Source organism: Aspergillus welwitschiae (genome assembly GCF_003344945.1).
Source record: "Aspergillus welwitschiae strain CBS 139.54b unplaced genomic scaffold BDQ94scaffold_19, whole genome shotgun sequence".
NCBI lineage: Eukaryota > Fungi > Ascomycota > Eurotiomycetes > Eurotiales > Aspergillaceae > Aspergillus > Aspergillus welwitschiae.
Window position 1 is genome coordinate 188969 of NW_020798713.1, and position 15844 is coordinate 204812.

General features: G+C 50.2%; 7 protein-coding genes across 7 annotated transcripts; 3 read left to right on the top strand and 4 right to left on the bottom strand.

Moving 5' to 3' along the window:
- The first annotated feature begins 405 nt into the window (after positions 1–405).
- On the top strand, positions 406–2188 carry BDQ94DRAFT_145236 (alpha-keto acid decarboxylase family protein). Its single transcript, XM_026766599.1, has one exon. The coding sequence runs from the start codon at positions 416–418 to the stop codon at positions 2132–2134; it is 1719 nt and encodes a 572-aa protein (XP_026625382.1). The 5' UTR covers positions 406–415; the 3' UTR covers positions 2135–2188.
- Positions 2189–2239: 51 nt separating this feature from the next.
- On the bottom strand, positions 2240–4611 carry BDQ94DRAFT_159994 (uncharacterized protein; the record flags this gene model as incomplete). Its single annotated transcript, XM_026769145.1, has 9 exons — positions 2240–2306; positions 2387–2466; positions 2800–2803; positions 3078–3168; positions 3316–3549; positions 3582–3676; positions 3818–4140; positions 4210–4388; positions 4485–4611. The coding sequence occupies 9 exons, from the start codon at positions 4609–4611 to the stop codon at positions 2240–2242; spliced, it is 1200 nt and encodes a 399-aa protein (XP_026625383.1).
- Positions 4612–4996: 385 nt separating this feature from the next.
- On the bottom strand, positions 4997–6487 carry BDQ94DRAFT_145238 (PAF acetylhydrolase family protein; the record flags this gene model as incomplete). The annotated part of the gene is made up of 1 exon (XM_026766600.1): positions 4997–6487. The coding sequence occupies one exon, from the start codon at positions 6485–6487 to the stop codon at positions 5279–5281; it is 1209 nt and encodes a 402-aa protein (XP_026625384.1). The 3' UTR covers positions 4997–5278.
- A 1387-nt stretch (positions 6488–7874) lies between these two features.
- BDQ94DRAFT_179335 (LLM class flavin-dependent oxidoreductase) lies at positions 7875–9323 on the bottom strand (the record flags this gene model as incomplete). The annotated part of the gene is made up of 1 exon (XM_026773346.1): positions 7875–9323. One exon carries the CDS (start codon positions 9321–9323, stop codon positions 7875–7877), a length of 1449 nt encoding a protein of 482 aa, XP_026625385.1.
- A 664-nt stretch (positions 9324–9987) lies between these two features.
- BDQ94DRAFT_171129 (zinc-binding alcohol dehydrogenase family protein) lies at positions 9988–11395 on the bottom strand (the record flags this gene model as incomplete). Its single annotated transcript, XM_026771659.1, has 4 exons — positions 9988–10523; positions 10587–11002; positions 11048–11088; positions 11144–11395. 4 exons carry the CDS (start codon positions 11393–11395, stop codon positions 9988–9990), a joined length of 1245 nt encoding a protein of 414 aa, XP_026625386.1.
- On the top strand, positions 11342–12377 carry BDQ94DRAFT_145239 (uncharacterized protein). The gene has a single exon (XM_026766601.1). The coding sequence runs from the start codon at positions 11675–11677 to the stop codon at positions 12089–12091; it is 417 nt and encodes a 138-aa protein (XP_026625387.1). The 5' UTR covers positions 11342–11674; the 3' UTR covers positions 12092–12377.
- BDQ94DRAFT_179336 (amino acid permease-domain-containing protein) lies at positions 12361–15310 on the top strand (the record flags this gene model as incomplete). The annotated part of the gene is made up of 7 exons (XM_026773347.1): positions 12361–12365; positions 12477–12666; positions 12711–13433; positions 13477–13877; positions 13922–14047; positions 14533–14718; positions 14776–15310. 7 exons carry the CDS (start codon positions 12361–12363, stop codon positions 15308–15310), a joined length of 2166 nt encoding a protein of 721 aa, XP_026625388.1.
- Between the last annotated feature and the right edge of the window lie 534 nt (positions 15311–15844).

Genomic DNA, 15844 nt, shown 5'->3' on the forward strand with positions numbered 1-15844 from the left:
TGCTGTTTCCTCATTGAATCGATGGCTCCGTGACAAATCTGGGTTAATACTAGTAGTACACGAAAAGTGGCAAGTGTTGGTCGGGGCCACACTCACGGGAACAGTTGGGGTATATATATAAATAACAAGCAAAGTACCTGCTAAACGATCGGGAAAAGGATACATTCAGCACCGCCCATGTCTGCTATCATTCACTACCTCGATAGCCATCTGCTAAATATAGTGAAATAGTATCCAAAAGAGGAGTGAATCTAGAGCGGTTATTGGCGGTCAGCGGCGCTCCCACCGGACCGGATATCGGAGAGTCGGCGAGTCGGAGAGAAGGGGTCACGGGGCGGGGTAACCTTGATAAGTTGATAAGAACCGCGGTTCCTGACGGATTCCTTTGCTCTTCTCCATCTGCCACCATTTCGACATGCCTTCAATCAAAGTTGCTGAGTACCTCTTCCGTCGGCTCAAAGACCTGGGCGTAGCTTCCGTCCACGGTGTGCCGGGCGATTTTAACCTCACTTTGCTCGACTATGTGGAGCCCGCCGGTTTGCGATGGGTCGGTAACGCGAACGAGCTAAACGCCGCCTACGCCGCCGACGGGTACGCCCGAATCAAAGGCATTGGCGCGGTTGTCACCACCTTCGGTGTTGGGGAGCTGTCTGCTGTGAACGCGATCGCTGGAGCCTACACTGAACGTGCGCCCGTCGTGCACATTGTGGGAACACCAGCCCGGGATTTGCAGGAGGGACGGAAATTGGTCCACCATACCTTCAATGATGGCGAATATGGGCGGTTTGCTAAGATCTACGAACACTTGACTATCGCTCAGGCCAGCCTGCGAGATCCACGAACCGCCCCTGCGCAGATCGACGAGGTACTGCGACAATGTCTCCTTCACAGCCGACCCGTCTATATCGAGGTGCCAATGGATATGGTGCACCAGTATGTGTCAGATGAAAGACTCGCGCTCGCCGTCAGCACACCCGAGCCTGTTCCCTCCCAGACCCCAGATGACGTCGTGGTGCGAATTCTGGAACGTATATATGCAGCAAAGCAGCCGATCATTCTCGTCGATGGCGAAATCAGACCCATAGGAATCTTGGAGGAGGTCCAGAAGATCATCAATGCCACGAACTTCCCGACCTGGACGACCAATTTCGGAAAAGGCCTGGTGGATGATACACGGCCAAACTTCCATGGCATCTACCGCGGCAACTATGACCCCACTGAAGTGCAAGAATTCTACAATGGGGCAGACTTGGTGTTGTGTTTCGGGCCACACTTCAGCTCCACCAATTCCTACTTCTATCAGATTATTCCTAAGCCCGAAGTTGCTATTTTGTTCACCGATGCCGAAGTTAAGTTTGGAACGGAGATCGTTCGTGACATTCCCGCCAAGCTTACCACGTCTCGCCTCATCGAGACGATCGACCTCAACCGAATTCATCGCTATGACCCCTACCCTAGTTTGCCCCGTGACGAACTCGTTCCATTCTCCGAAGTAGAAGGAGATAAACCACTTTCCCAAGATAAACTGTGGCGAGTGTTTGCGAACTTCCTTCGTCCAGGCGACATCCTACTGGGAGAAACAGGCACGGCAGGATATGGTGTCCGCGAGATGGCGTTTCCCAAGCACACCCGCCTTTTCGCACCCGTGACCTGGCTATCTATCGGGTACATGCTACCAGGAGCACAGGGAGCCGCACTTGCTCAAGAGGAATTGATGGCATCAGACAACTACCACGGTATTAAAGATGCGCGCACAGTCCTTCTCATCGGTGATGGCAGTTTTCAAATGACTGCGCAGGAATTGTCAACAATCATCCGACTAAAGCTGAACGTCGTGGTCTTCCTCATCAACAACGACGGATACACGATCGAGCGCTGCATCCATGGCCGGAAACAGGGATACAACGATGTGTCGCGATGGAGATATCTACAGGCCCCCAGCTTCTTTGGAGCGAGTGAAGACACGTACACTGCGTCGGTTAGGACCTGGAAGGAGCTACAAGATGTTTTCTCGAATGATGTTGTCAGTAACGGAAAAGAGCTGCGGATGGTTGAGATAATGCTAGATCGTGAGGACGCTCCTATTGGACCTTTGTCGATGCTTATAGACCAGCAAAGACGTACCGGCGCTTAGGTAGAGTGGATACATGAAGATCAATACATGCACAAATGTCTAAGTTATGTTGGCAGTGATATTATCGAAGAGGACAGTATCTAAACCCCTTCTTGTTCGCCACACCTAAACTTGCCCACCATGCCCGCACATCTCATGACTGCAAAATCCACACGCCATCTTACTAGATACCCTGTGGCCCCCAAGATTCCAAACCGACCCTTTATATCTCATAACCTCACCCACCACAATACTGCACAACACCAACCCTACCCCGACAACTCAGCCACATTCCAAGGCGAAGGCAGCTCCGATATCTCATTATCACAAAATGCTAATAACTCGACCCACTCCTACTCATACCCTGGAGCCTCCACAATGCCGTGATCCGCAGCCGGTAGCTCAGTCTTTTCGAAAACATGCGAGGCAGTATTTTCCGTACGATCTGATGATGCTGACCAGCAGATCTCTTTGCAGCCACTTTCCGCTTCCGCCAAAAGACAACACCAGCAACTAAAGCACCAGCCACAAAGAGAAACACCACCGGGGCCGCAATTGACGCCAACGGATTTTTGAAATGCTGCTTAGGATGTGAAAGCTGAGATGGCCCCGATCGTTCTGTTGCCGTTGATGCAGCGTTTGTAACCACACTAGGTACACCAACCCATCTGGACAACTTCTCTAACCCAGCTGTAACTGGGATGGAATTATAAGATAGAGCCTTGAACGTACTCGAAGAGGTTGACGTATAAGAAAACGTGAAAGTATCAGAGGACTCCCAAGCATAATCGGTAGTGGTGCAGGAAGCGTCGGAAGGGGCTGTGATCTCGGATCGAAAGATATAAGTGTGGATGGCATAGATCACCAGGGATGTGGTTGACTTCGTAGGATCTGTTAAAGGGGTGACTGAGCCGACGCTAGTGAGGGTGAGTTCGGCGGTTGAGGGGCCATTGGTTGCAGATACTGGGACTGTGATGCGACAATTGCCGAGTTTGCTGCTTTGGCAGTTGAAGATGGCGGTAGTTTGGTTAGTTGTGGCGTTGACGTCGAGGATGCTTGCGCCTAGGTTGTTGAAGAGAGGGTCGTCGGGGGTTGGTGTTCCTGGGACGGAGGATGATGAAGTAGGTTGTTGTTGCTGCTGGTGATGATGATGACGACGATGATGTTGAGATCGTTGACAACGTTGTGAAAGGCCTAATCACTGTCCTCGGTGTGTTTTCTGTGGGAGGGCCCTTTTGGTGAATCTGGGGGACGTGGTAGACGCCTTCTCGGGGGTATGGTTGGGCCAGTGGGTGAAGAGGTCCCGGAAGAGTCGCTGGTTGTGTCAGCCATGCATTGGGCTAGGAGGATGGCCACGAGGGCGAAGTGAAGCTTGTAAGCCTGAATCATTTTCGGGTTACTCTTGCTCCCCAAATTCGGTATACAAGGAGTCAATACTGTAGAAAGTTTCGAATAATGGACTTCACACGGTGCCTTTTATAGTTCTTAGGGATACCTTGGTTATTCACTCCAGTTATACGTGCACCAGGAGGAACAGTCGTTAACACGGGGCCCTTGTGACTTCTATGCACTTGAAATTCACCGATGATATGGTACCGTGTTCACCTGAAGGATCAATTCACGCAAATGAGCATAATTTGTCTCCAGCTGAAATGAAAAGCGGACCTCCGCATACAAGAAAGTTAACATGTCAGCTATCATAACCTGGAAGCCATGAAACGTTCAAGCTTAGCCAGACAACCATCTCCATTCGCAAGATGGGAGCAGGAAGGGACATCCTCAACATGCTGGTACAGCGCAGATAGCTTCGTGAATTCCTTCTCACATTCTGGACACTCATATCGCCAACCTCCATCTGTCTCAACAGTATATCTCCTGCTCTGATAGCATTCTTTCGCTAAATCATCAACCGTGTCTTCAGTAACCCCCGATGAACACGCCCCGGATTCCAGATGAATCAACATCCCGGAAAATGACTTGAAGTTGTGATAGCAGCCATAGCATTCTAACGTCTTGGCTTGGTGCTTCTGCCGATGCTGGAAATAAGAAAAGTATGAGAAACCTTCAAGCAACAACCATCATGTTGGTCAGCTTACCATTCTCAGATTGTTTTCATTGCTGAAATACTTGTCGCACACATCGCAAAGACAGTGGTCAGAGATATCATGGCTTCGGAGACCTTCAGCAGACTCGAGGAAAATATTGCATTCGAGACAAGCATGATGATAACCCACTAGATGGTCTCGAAGATCTTGATTGGACTCAAAGTCTGTTGCTTCACGACAGGAATGACAAATATGATGTTTGTTGGATGCTTGAATATGTGCATTTTTCGAGGCCTCTGATATAAATACCCGACGACATCTCTCACACCATTCATGTCGTGTAGTCGCTCTGCAGTGGGCGAAAAGTGCACCATCAGTCCTGAAATACCTGTCGCAAATAGAACATATGTAGTCCTCACCATCGTATTCGAGATATGGACCCAAGCCACCCATATTTGTTAATGGTGATTGTGCGTGTGTGAAGTGTAAGTCTGCAAAAAATGATAGTGAGTAGCCCGTAGAGATATGACAGACGGTTGAATCAAGAAGGGAGAGAATCAAAGGTGCGGTGCATTCACGGGCGGTTAATTACAGACCTGTGAACTCGAGAAACCTTCGAGCCGCCGGGATCTGCCGACAATTCATCCTTTCAAGTTAATTTTGGATCCTTCTATCTCAGCCGGCGCTTAAACACACTCTCTGTGGAAACATTTGCAGTGGCTAGCTCATAGCTGTTGGAGTGACTGCCTTTGAGAAGTATAAGGGTGGCTAACCCTTCTACTGATATTGTCATATGTTGGATAAAGTTAGACCATGTCTTGCACTCACAGGTTCTACGCTGTAAGACTGAATATGTGAATTATTGAACGTGACTAGTACATGCGTTGGTGAATTGAGGGGGCTGACGTAGATAAGTCGATCCTCTCAAACATTCACAAAGAGATTCCAGAAAGCAGTGTTTGTTGCACTCCGCAATTCTATCTATCTCGACCACTGCCTACTATGAGCCATGATATGCTTCAGCCTTGATGGCCATTTACATATATTGCGAACTTTTCACGCAGTGCTACTGCACATGCAACAAGCCCCGGGACAGAAGTGTAACAGTATATCCAAGAACCTAGGCAGAATGTACAAAAGTAACATCAGGATATGCTGCGGAAGGGCCACTCAGTAGATCTGACGTGCGCCCATAAGCAAAGTACTGCAATGCAGCAACGAGGTACGAGACAATCACGTTCTTAGCGCGCAAAGCGCCAATCGTCCCAATATAACCGGCCTGAACAATTCCTTTCAGTTCGTCAGAGATACTCAGGGAGTCGACAAGCACCGGAAAGTCGGAAAAGGTATAGTGCTTAGACTGTGCGAGTCGTAGCTCCAATCTCCATCCTCGTAAATTCGACCAGAATGTTCCCCAGCTAGGATCTGATTCCGCTGTGTGGTTGGCATTACTGAAAAGCAGAAACGGGCTAGACAGTCCTTTAGTGAGGACGGATCCCCAGAATGAACCATCTAAATTGACACCGCCGACAAATCGGTTGTCAACCAACATTGTCTGCGCTGCTGTTGCTCCACCAAGGGAATGGCCAGTAATTGCGACTCGATCGAGAGATAGTAGATGTGGATTTTTCAGTGACAAGGGGAATATGTCTCCGACTGTTGTCTCATTGCGAGTCTGATTGTAAACAAATATCATGTCTTGGACGCGAATGTTCATAGCCCAAGTGAACTGCGCATCTGTAGTGGTGTTTTCGAGAACACCGATAACCGTACGACCATCGGGAAATTCCACAATGTTGGCATCATATGGATGATCAACGGAAATGACAGCAAATCCGTAACTGGCAATGTCTTGAAGCAGCGAGGTGTACACCAATCTTGATATTCCCAGAGCTGGTGAGAAGAGCACAATTGGATAGCTTCCGTTAACACTTGAGCGCGATGGCTGCTGCTGTGTCTGGATACGAAAGGATTCGAAAGTCCCTGCAGGTAGTCCAAAAGACTGGAAAGTCTCATCTTCGTATGCTGCTGTCGCATTCGGTATGTAAAATTCAGAGAGCACACTTCCGCAATTGACGGGTGTAAAGGTCGTGACCATTAGAGCGCGTTTACCCCCTTTTGGATCGAATGGATTGGTTCGAGCTTGATCGACTAGTTCACTCGCCTTGAGAGTGACGTCGCATGGTCCGGTGCTTGGAGGAAGAGGGACGATTGCCGCCCGACTGAGGCCGACAAAAAGGAGAATAACGGTGTGTAGCAAAAGCCGAATCATTTTAGCAGTGTTGACGATCAAGGTAGATAAGAACTCATAAGCATGAGGTTTATTCATCAACGTACTCAGCGGCCAAACAGGCTGTATTTATAGTTGTCATGTCATAGACACCTGCTGACGATCGAATAACTTTACCTTCGATATCGAATGCTTGGTTTGCCCCGTTGTGGAGCTCGAGGAGTCCCATGGTGGATGATTGGGCGTGTGATGTCCATGTTGCCCGATGAGAGGCTCTTTGACCTTCACCAACGGCGAAGAGGAATCTACTATAGACGATAGCGTTAATATATCTCATCAAAACATTGCTTTTCTGTAACGTATTGTAACATAAGCGATCGATCATGTACTTGGAAGCCACATGGTACTATAGGAATATATATTTTGGGCATTATGGAAAAAGCAAGATCTTCAAGGGTGAAGTACTATCAGATACCAGCTAGTTATCGCTCGGTATGTAACCGGAGGCGTGTGGTAATAAGCATTCCTGTTTCGAAATCCCAGTGGAAGCCGGATGACATATGAGGCATTTTCATGATTCATCACGGGTCGCCTAAAGGATGGCCACGACCAACACCAGTGTGCATTATGATTGGCACAATAGTAGGAAATATATCCCTCACTGATTGAAGATATCTTGATTGTCAAAAGTGAACAGAAGAGCTGAATAAAGTTTGGTATACCTTGTCCCTGTCGATCCAAGAACCTCCACCAAACAGGCAGCGTCCTAGGGCTCCGGAGACCATGTCTATGCGGAATATTAGTGTGCATTTTATACATGATGTGCTTGAAGCGCTCAACGAGAACCTGATTCATGTGTCTGAAATCCCCTGTTCCCTGTCATTCCTCAACTATATCGTCACTCTAATCTTGCATAGCTCCGTACATGAGATGTATGCGCGAATTCTTGTTCTGGAATGAGATCGGTGGAAGGCCGAGCCAAGCTGACCCGAGTTATCCGAGCGCTACCCCAAGATTGTACTAGCTTTGTAGTGGCCATTGAGTTTCACTGCTATGACACCCCACAAAAAGCACCAATCGTGCTTTGGCATGGGCGATATCTCGTCTATAACATCGAAGTTAATTCATCTTTGAGTGATTTACGTCCACGGGTGACGTACTAAGGAGCCTCTATTCTTCAGGAAATTTGTTCGTCAGTCAATCCCGCGGTCGACTGGGAAAACATTAATCACTAGAACCTTCGGGCAACCTGAGCCTATCACACAAGACACAGGGAAGCAGACTGTAGGCCAAGCTAGTTGGGTCACAGCCTTGCTTTCTTCCTGCTGCTGGGCAGGAGTGCCTTCTTTAGAATCATCCCTGTATCTTAAAGAATTTTATTGTAACCTTATGTGATTTGACGGCAACAGGAATTGTAATATTTCGGCTTATCACTATAGCTTCATCTCATCCGCTGCTTTATCGTTACACTTTTGTACACTCAGTCTTACTGACCTTCTGCATACTTGGGCACCTCCTCTCCTTCACGCCAGAAATACTTTGCGCCCGGATGCGATTCCGGCAGTCTTGTCTGTCCCTTCTGCTCCGTCATATTCTCGCGCATCGTCCCGCCCTTCACAGCATAGTCTGTGTGGAAGATACCGCGTGCCTGCAGCTCCGGCACGAGATACTGGATGATATCATCGAAGGTCTCTGGAATGCTTGCATAGCTGAGATTGAAGCCATCGACATCAGCAACCTCCACCCACCTCTCCAACTCGTCCGCGACTGTCTTGGGCCCGCCGATAATCTTGCATCCATTGCCGCCCATAATCAAATAATCCGCAATGGTCTTCTTATTCCACTTCTTTCCTTCCATCCCCGGCACCGTACTGGCCCAGTGATTGACCATGCTCCGCACCGCCGGCTGCTCCACGAACCGGAAGTCCTGATCATCGCTGTACGTTGACAGATCATACCCAGACCAGCCTCCGAACAGCGCCAACGCGCCCTCGCGATCTCCATACTTAGCATACTCCTCGAACTTGGCATGCGCAGCCTCATCCGTCTCCGCGACAATAACCAGTACACCCGCGACAATCTTAATCCCAGCAGGATCCCGTCCCAATGCTTTCGCTTGCTCCCTCACACTATCGACACTAGGCCTGACCAACTCCGGCGTCTGCCCATTTAGAAAGATCGCCTCGGCATGTTTCGCCGCGAACGCCTTACCCGCCGACGACGTACCAGCCTGCAACAAGAACGGAGTCCTCTGCGGACTCGGCTCACACAGATGCGGCCCGGGGACATTGAAATACTTCCCCTTGTGATGGATCTGCCTCACAGCCTTGGGATCCGCGTACCCTTTCACTCCATCGCGATCGGCGCCCTTATACACAGCTCCGTCGCGCCATGACCCTTCCCACAACTTATATGTGACATCGAGATACTCATCCGCAATGCGATAGCGCTCATCATGCTCAATCTGAGTATTCAATCCGAAGTTCCTCGCGGCGGACTCCAAGTATGACGTGACGATATTCCATCCCACCCGACCATTGGATAAGTGGTCGACAGTGGAGAAGCGTCTCGCCATTGCGTACGGCGCGTCGTATGTCGTCGACGCGGTCACTCCAAAAGCAATTGTTTCAGTGGCTGCAGCCATAGCGGGAATACTGTACAGGGGATCATTGATAGGGAATTGCGCGCCAGCAGGGATAGTCGGGTCGAGGTTCGCGGGGCCCTTGTAGACATCATAGCCGCCGAGGACGTCGGCGAAAAATATGGCGTGGAACTTGGCTGCCTCGAGCTTCTGTGCGACGCGGATCCAGTTTTGGAGGGACGTGTAGTTGTGACCTTGGTCTTTGGGGTAGCGATGCAGACCTGGGTTCAGGTGGGAGGGGGATTGCATTGCGAATGCATTGAGGATGAGTTGTTTTTTCTCGGCGGAGCCCATGGTTGCGATTGTTAATGAATTGAAAGTGACAGTGTATTTTGAGTGAGGGGGTGATGAGGGAGTCGAGAAATATAGTATTTATTCTCAGTGTTAGAAATGCCGGGGCGTTGATTTTTTAAATGCCACACAGTGGGTATCTGGTATTCTCATTGTGCAACATGCACTAATTTCTCCCGTGCGAGTATAGCCTGTGATAAGAATGCCCCTCATTAGTACTCGGACGAGAAGCTATGAGGATGGCTGTGATTTGCGGGTTGTATGCAAGGTGAGGTGAAAGACGTGCGATTGCCGCGTGATTGCGACAGATGTAGTAATGATGGTGCCAACAATAGTGTCGGAAGTGAGGGGAAGGAGGGGTAGAGGGACCTCGTGTAACTCTTGATCTAGCTGTTAGTCTTAGATAAGAGAATTCTGTAGAATTATCTCGCTTACAGAGAGTTCGATGATGTTGTCGGTCTTGGTGTTGATTTAGTAGTCCATTATGCGGGTGTAGAATGGTTCGGGTAGAGTAGGATCGTTCGCAGCATGGAAGAGGCCGCTTCAAGTCGGCATAGGAGATAGCCCAGGTACTTTTTCCTGTCTAAGGCTTTTTATTGAATATGTAGCATCATCATCTCCATTTTATGTACAATTAAAAGAAGAATGTTTAGAAGCAACAACCCATCTACTCCATATCAACAACAATCCTCTTCCCCGACACACTTCCCTTTCGCAACACCTCCAACGACTCATTGATACTCCCTAACCCACCCTCATGTCGAACAACCTCCGGCAGTTGCAGTGCTTCTGTCTCGAGCAAACCCTCCAACCAGGAGACCATCTGCTCTCCCACGGTCGGCGATGTATGGAACAGCTTGATCGGAACAGTGTGATATACCAAGGCCTCATTTCTTTCCTTCGGTAGGCCTGTCAACCCAAGCAAATGGGAATGGGATCCATCCTCGCGGATAGTATCGTCGAGTGTGCGCTGTAGTAGAGTGGCCGTCTCCGCCCCGACAATGTCAACAGCATATCGGAGTTTACCCCCGGTGACTCCGCGTATGATATCTACAGCCCGTTCCGTATCTTGTCGATCAACAAGAACATCTGCACCGAGTTGATGAAGTCGCGAGCCGTGACGGGCGATGTCTGCTACACAGATGACGCGGAGGCCTGCAAGCTTGGCGAGCTGGAGCGTGATATATCCGGTTGTGGTGGATGCTGTGACAGTCAGCTACAATCGATATGTTAAATGCAGTGCAACCCACCACCCCAAATGCTTACTGAGGCGCTCTGGTACTGCACTGGACGAAAAGCACTCCCCACGAATATCCGCCGGTATGTCATTGATATCAAGCTGAGTGACCGTATCCTGCAGGTTGGGCCCCGGGCATTGTAGACACTGTCTGAAATCAAGGCCGAGTGATACACCAAGTGCTAGAACCGAGGCAACAAAGGCGACACCGAGCGATGCAGAGGCATGCACGCAGGAGTTAGATGGTATACGTGCGGCGTTGAAGTGGGTGGCAACGGCGTATTCTTGGAAGGCTGCTTTCCGAATATCACGATAATCTGTTGAGGGAACAAGCACCTTATCGCCGACACGAACCCGACTGTTCTCATTATTGACCCGAACCACTTCTCCTGCGAGATCACGACCGTTGATCCATGGTAGACTCGGAAGGCCGAAGTTGAAGGCTCTGGTGGTGTTAGCTGGGATCTGGCTGTCTCGACGGAACACTTACGGGCCCTTCCAATCGACAGGGTTTAACCCGACTGCTTGGATCTGTAGAGGTTAGAATTTAGTTACGAGAGTAAGCCACAATAAGATAGGCCAGTACCTTAACTAAAATCTCATCCTTGTGGGAGATCTCCGGGATGGCATGATCAGTTACCAGGGTATATTGTTCACCCGCAGCATGGAGAAGCAGTGCACGCTGAGTCTTCGGTGGTATGATCGAATCCGTGGGTGCCGATGGGGTAGAGGTATAAGTAGGGTCTGTTCGCTGCTCAAGTACAAACTCCCGGTGGTAGACCGCGGTGTACTTTTCCTCGACAGGTGCCGGCAGGGTATAAGTTGATATCGTCGTCATTATGGCTTTTCAGTTGATATTCTTCAGGTTCCTTTCAAAGACGACTGAATGTGAAAGGGTCACTTTTGGGCAGTTATAGATATGCATACCTACCCGGCCGAGAAATAACCACCCAGTAAGAGGGGTCTCTCGGACACGGGCCAGCAGATCCTTGATCAAGATAAGGGCCGTGGCAATCGTGCATTGCGCGCCATATGCCGGCTGGATTCGCGATCACTTGGCGGTTCAGGGCAGTTTGCGGCATTGCGAAGGGCGGGGTCGGGATGGCGTGATAAAGTTATGTACCGGATGGCATCATCGCAGGACTGCTCGAAGGACCAAAACTTTTGGCAAAGAACATGCAAGTTTAAGAACAACACACTGATGCCAAAAAATGAGACTTGGTCCGTGGGTCTTTCGGATTTGTGTCGTGGTAAGTGTACGGGGCTTGCACAGGGGATCGCGGAAGTACTGCCTGCCTCAGCGTACATGCCCCTGACTGAAGATCGGCGAATCACAGCCTGCGCTGGCATCAGCTTTATCAGAAATGATGTGATACAAGAGACAAGGAACAGCGACCGGGACAATTTTGGAGCAAAAAAATCGGTCGCTGGGTCGTATACAGTAGGCAAGGTCGAAGTGGAGGTCAGGACGAGAATATTTGATAGCTCCAAGTTCCTGGTGACTGTTCATAAATTGCATCCTAATCACCTGTAAATGCACAGGGTAGTAATCAAAGAGCCATTGACATATCCAGCATCTGATTGATCCTGTGAGACGCTACACGCCATGTCACCCTTGCTGGCTATCAGCAGGCACCTTTATCAACACACAAGCTGCGGTCGGAATGACGTGCCTGCCAGTAAATCGGTCATGATTTCCAAGCAATGTCAGCGTCTCCTCTCGGCGACGGATTGCCTTTATGAGGGCAAAGTCGCTTGACTGTTAGCTGGTCAAATTTACTCTCATACTGCGCAATTTCCACGATGGCGTACAGTGAACGACAACCTCTATTGAGCGCACCTGGGGACTCCTCTTCGGATGACGTGCCTAGGGATACCCTGCCAACCACGGGACAGCGAAAACACCTTACCTGGATAAGCGCATATATCCTGGTAGTCTCGCGAGTCATTGGGAGCGGCATCTTCGCGACACCCGGAACCATCGTCAAGTCTGCCGGCAGTGTCGGCTTATCACTGTTGATATGGGCTGTTGGCACCGTCCTGGCAGCCTGCGCGCTGGCCGTTTCGATGGAATATGGTTGTATGCTGCCACGATCAGGGGGAGAGAAGGTAGTTCCACTGCCCCAGACATAGGCCAAACTAAGTCTATCTAGGTATACCTGGAGTATACCTATCCGCGTCCTCGGTTCCTTGCGTCGACCCTGATCGCAGTGCAAGCAGTTGTTCTGGGTTTCACGGCCAGCAACTGCATCGTCTTCTCCAAGTATACGTTCTTCGCTTTCAATGTGGTGCCCACTGAGCTCCAACACAAAGCACTGGCAGTGGGATTGATGACGGCGGTAACAATCATTCACGGTTGCTTCCTTCGAACTGGCATCTGGATTCAGAACGCATTCGGCTGGGTAAAAATATTCCTCATCGGTGCCATTTCCCTGACGGGTATCTGGGTCATTTTGCTTCGCCCACAGGGTGGCACCGACGCTCTTGCCCCTGAACCAACCAGCGTTTTCTCGTGGGATACATTGTGGGAGGATTCGAACTGGAGCTGGAACCTGTTGTCGACGTCCTTATTCAAGGTGTTCTACTCGTACGCGGGATTGAACAACGTGAACAATGTCCTGGGAGAGGTAAACAATCCGATTCGGACAATCAAAACGGTATGCCCGGCAGCGCTCCTCACAGCTGGTGCTCTGTATTTCCTGGCCAATATTTCGTATTTCCTCGTGGTTCCGCTGGAGGATATCAAGAGCAGCGGAGAACTAGTTGCTGGTCTGCTCTTCGAGCGGCTGTTTGGCAGCCACATTGGACGCACGCTGTTTCCGCTGGCCATCGCCATCTCCGCTGCTGGCAATGTTATGGTGGTGACTTACGCCCTGGTACGTTACTCCGATTTTTCAGTGAATATGTCTAATTGAATAGGCCCGCGTAAACCAAGAGATCGCTCGGCAGGGGTTCCTTCCCTGGTCCCGCGTTCTGTCGTCCTCCAAGCCGTTTGGTGCTCCCCTTGGGGGGCTGATCGTGCATTATATACCCTCCCTGCTAGTTATCGCGCTTCCACCTCAAGGCGACGTGTATAATTTTATCCTCGACGTTGAGGGCTACCCAGGACAGGTATTCAGTCTTGCAGTTACAGTGGGTCTTCTGCTGCTGCGATACCGCGAACCGTCTCTCCCACGGCCCTTTAAAGCATGGCTACCTGCAGTATGGCTGCGAGTCGTAGTTTGTGTCGCTTTGCTCTCTGCGCCATTCTTCCCTCCAGCAGATGGCAAAAGCGATGTAAATTTCTTCTACGCGACATATGCGATCGTGGGAATGGGAGTGTACGTATATCCCTACCATCGATGGGCATGGCTAACTAAAGTAGGATCATCTTTGGCATACTCTACTGGTATATATGGACAGTGCTACTACCGCGTTGGGGAGGATATAAGCTGGAGGAGGAAGATGAGGTGTTGGATGACGGGACCAAGATTACCAAGCTTGCGCGTTCGTATACTTGATCGGATCGTAGATCATGATTAGAAATCAAGCCAAACCACAATTTTCCATCATATTAATAATTTGGTATCATCACATGCAGCCCTGCGTGTCATGCCAGAAGTACATGAATTGATGATTGGATTTATCAGCGCGAGACGCAGCATCCTGGTCGGATGGCGTGCTTCTGACAAATGCCATAGAGGTAAGATGGTTATATAAAACGGTCTGACCCCGGATCGGCACCACACCCATCAACGATAAACCTAACCATCCATCAACTTGAAGCTTGAATTTAGTACTCAATCACATCAAAAGAAGCCTTACAATGGCCTCTGCAGCAGTCCAAGTCCCCACCGGAGATCCCTCCACCGTCCCTTCCAAACCCACTTCAACCCCCTCCTCTGGCCCTCACCACGCCCACACCACCCTCAACTTCCTCAAAGAGCTCCCCGACGGCTCCCACCTCGCCCCAACCTACGTAGGCGTTCCAAGCAGCTACGAGCGACCCACCACATCCATCCCAGTGACGATCCACGACGTGAGCGGCCACGAGCTCGACTACACGCTGGACGGCAACGGCTTCCAGTTCTACTACCACACCAGCGCCGAGAAGGACTTTCTCGACGACGAGAAGATCAAGCGAGAATACTACCCTGAGACGGAGCAACTCCTAAAAGACGCGTACGTTCCCTTCCCCTCCTCTCCTCCTCCCAAACAACACCTCCTAACTTTCAGTAGGACAAACTGCTCCCGTGTCTTCATCTTCGACCACACTATCCGCCGACCCCAACCAGAGGGTACTCCCGCCTCCCAGCTCCGCGGCCCGGTTAACCGCGTCCACATCGACCAATCCTACCCTGCTTCCAAGGCCCGCGTGGAATGGCATCTGCCCGAGGACGCTCCCCGGCTCCTTCGCGGCCGGTACCAGATTATTAATGTGTGGCGGCCTATCAAGACTGTGAAACGTGATCCCTTGGCTGTAGCGGATGCGCACTCCGTCCCGGATAGCGATCTCGTGCCGACAAAATTGATCTACCCCAACCGCGAGGGCGAGACGTGTGCGGTGAAGCCCAACCCGGAGTTCAAGTGGTATTATCGGTATAGACAGGGTCCGGAGCTGGTTACGCTGATCAAGTGTTTTGATTCGAAGACGGATGGACGGGCGAGACGCGTGCCGCACAGTGCATTTGAGCTGCCGGGGGCAGAGAATGAGGAGGAGAGGGAGAGTATTGAGGTTAGAGCGTTGGTGTTTCATGAGGATGATTTGGAGTAATACCGTTACTATATAGACAGTGGTGGGATGTCATGATGGGATAATATATTTAGGGCTGCCGAGTGTTGATGTTGTTATCGATAAGGATCAGATGATGGATGAAGAACGGGAGAATGGCAGGACACACACACTACTTACTACCAAGCATCAATCTAGCACACTAAAGTACTAGTGCAGTCAAGTAATATATGCAAGCCGTGGCATTTATTGCGCGATCAACTAACCTACTATAAATCCTGGAAAAAATATCTATCTAATCAATCCCCAATCCCATGTCATCCCCCACGCGCGCACTAAAATGCCGTGCGAGCACGTAATTACCCCCTCAAACCGCAACATCCACAGTCTCGACCGATACCACAACAGCCAATGTCAATGGCCAGATTGGCTTCCTTGCTGTCATCCTTGCATGACAGGCTGCATGATAAAAAAACTTACCGAGATCGGCGAGAACATGATGCTATCGCGGCCGAGTGTATAAGTAGCTAGTAGCTACCCTTGCGTCCACACCAACTTTGCTCGATGTCACTTTCC

Coding starts and splice junctions, on each gene's coding strand:
- BDQ94DRAFT_145236 (XM_026766599.1), top strand. CDS start 416: ATGCCTTCAATCAAAGTTGCTGAGTACCTCTTCCGTCGGCTCAAAGAC.
- BDQ94DRAFT_145239 (XM_026766601.1), top strand. CDS start 11,675: ATGTACCGGATGGCATCATCGCAGGACTGCTCGAAGGACCAAAACTTT.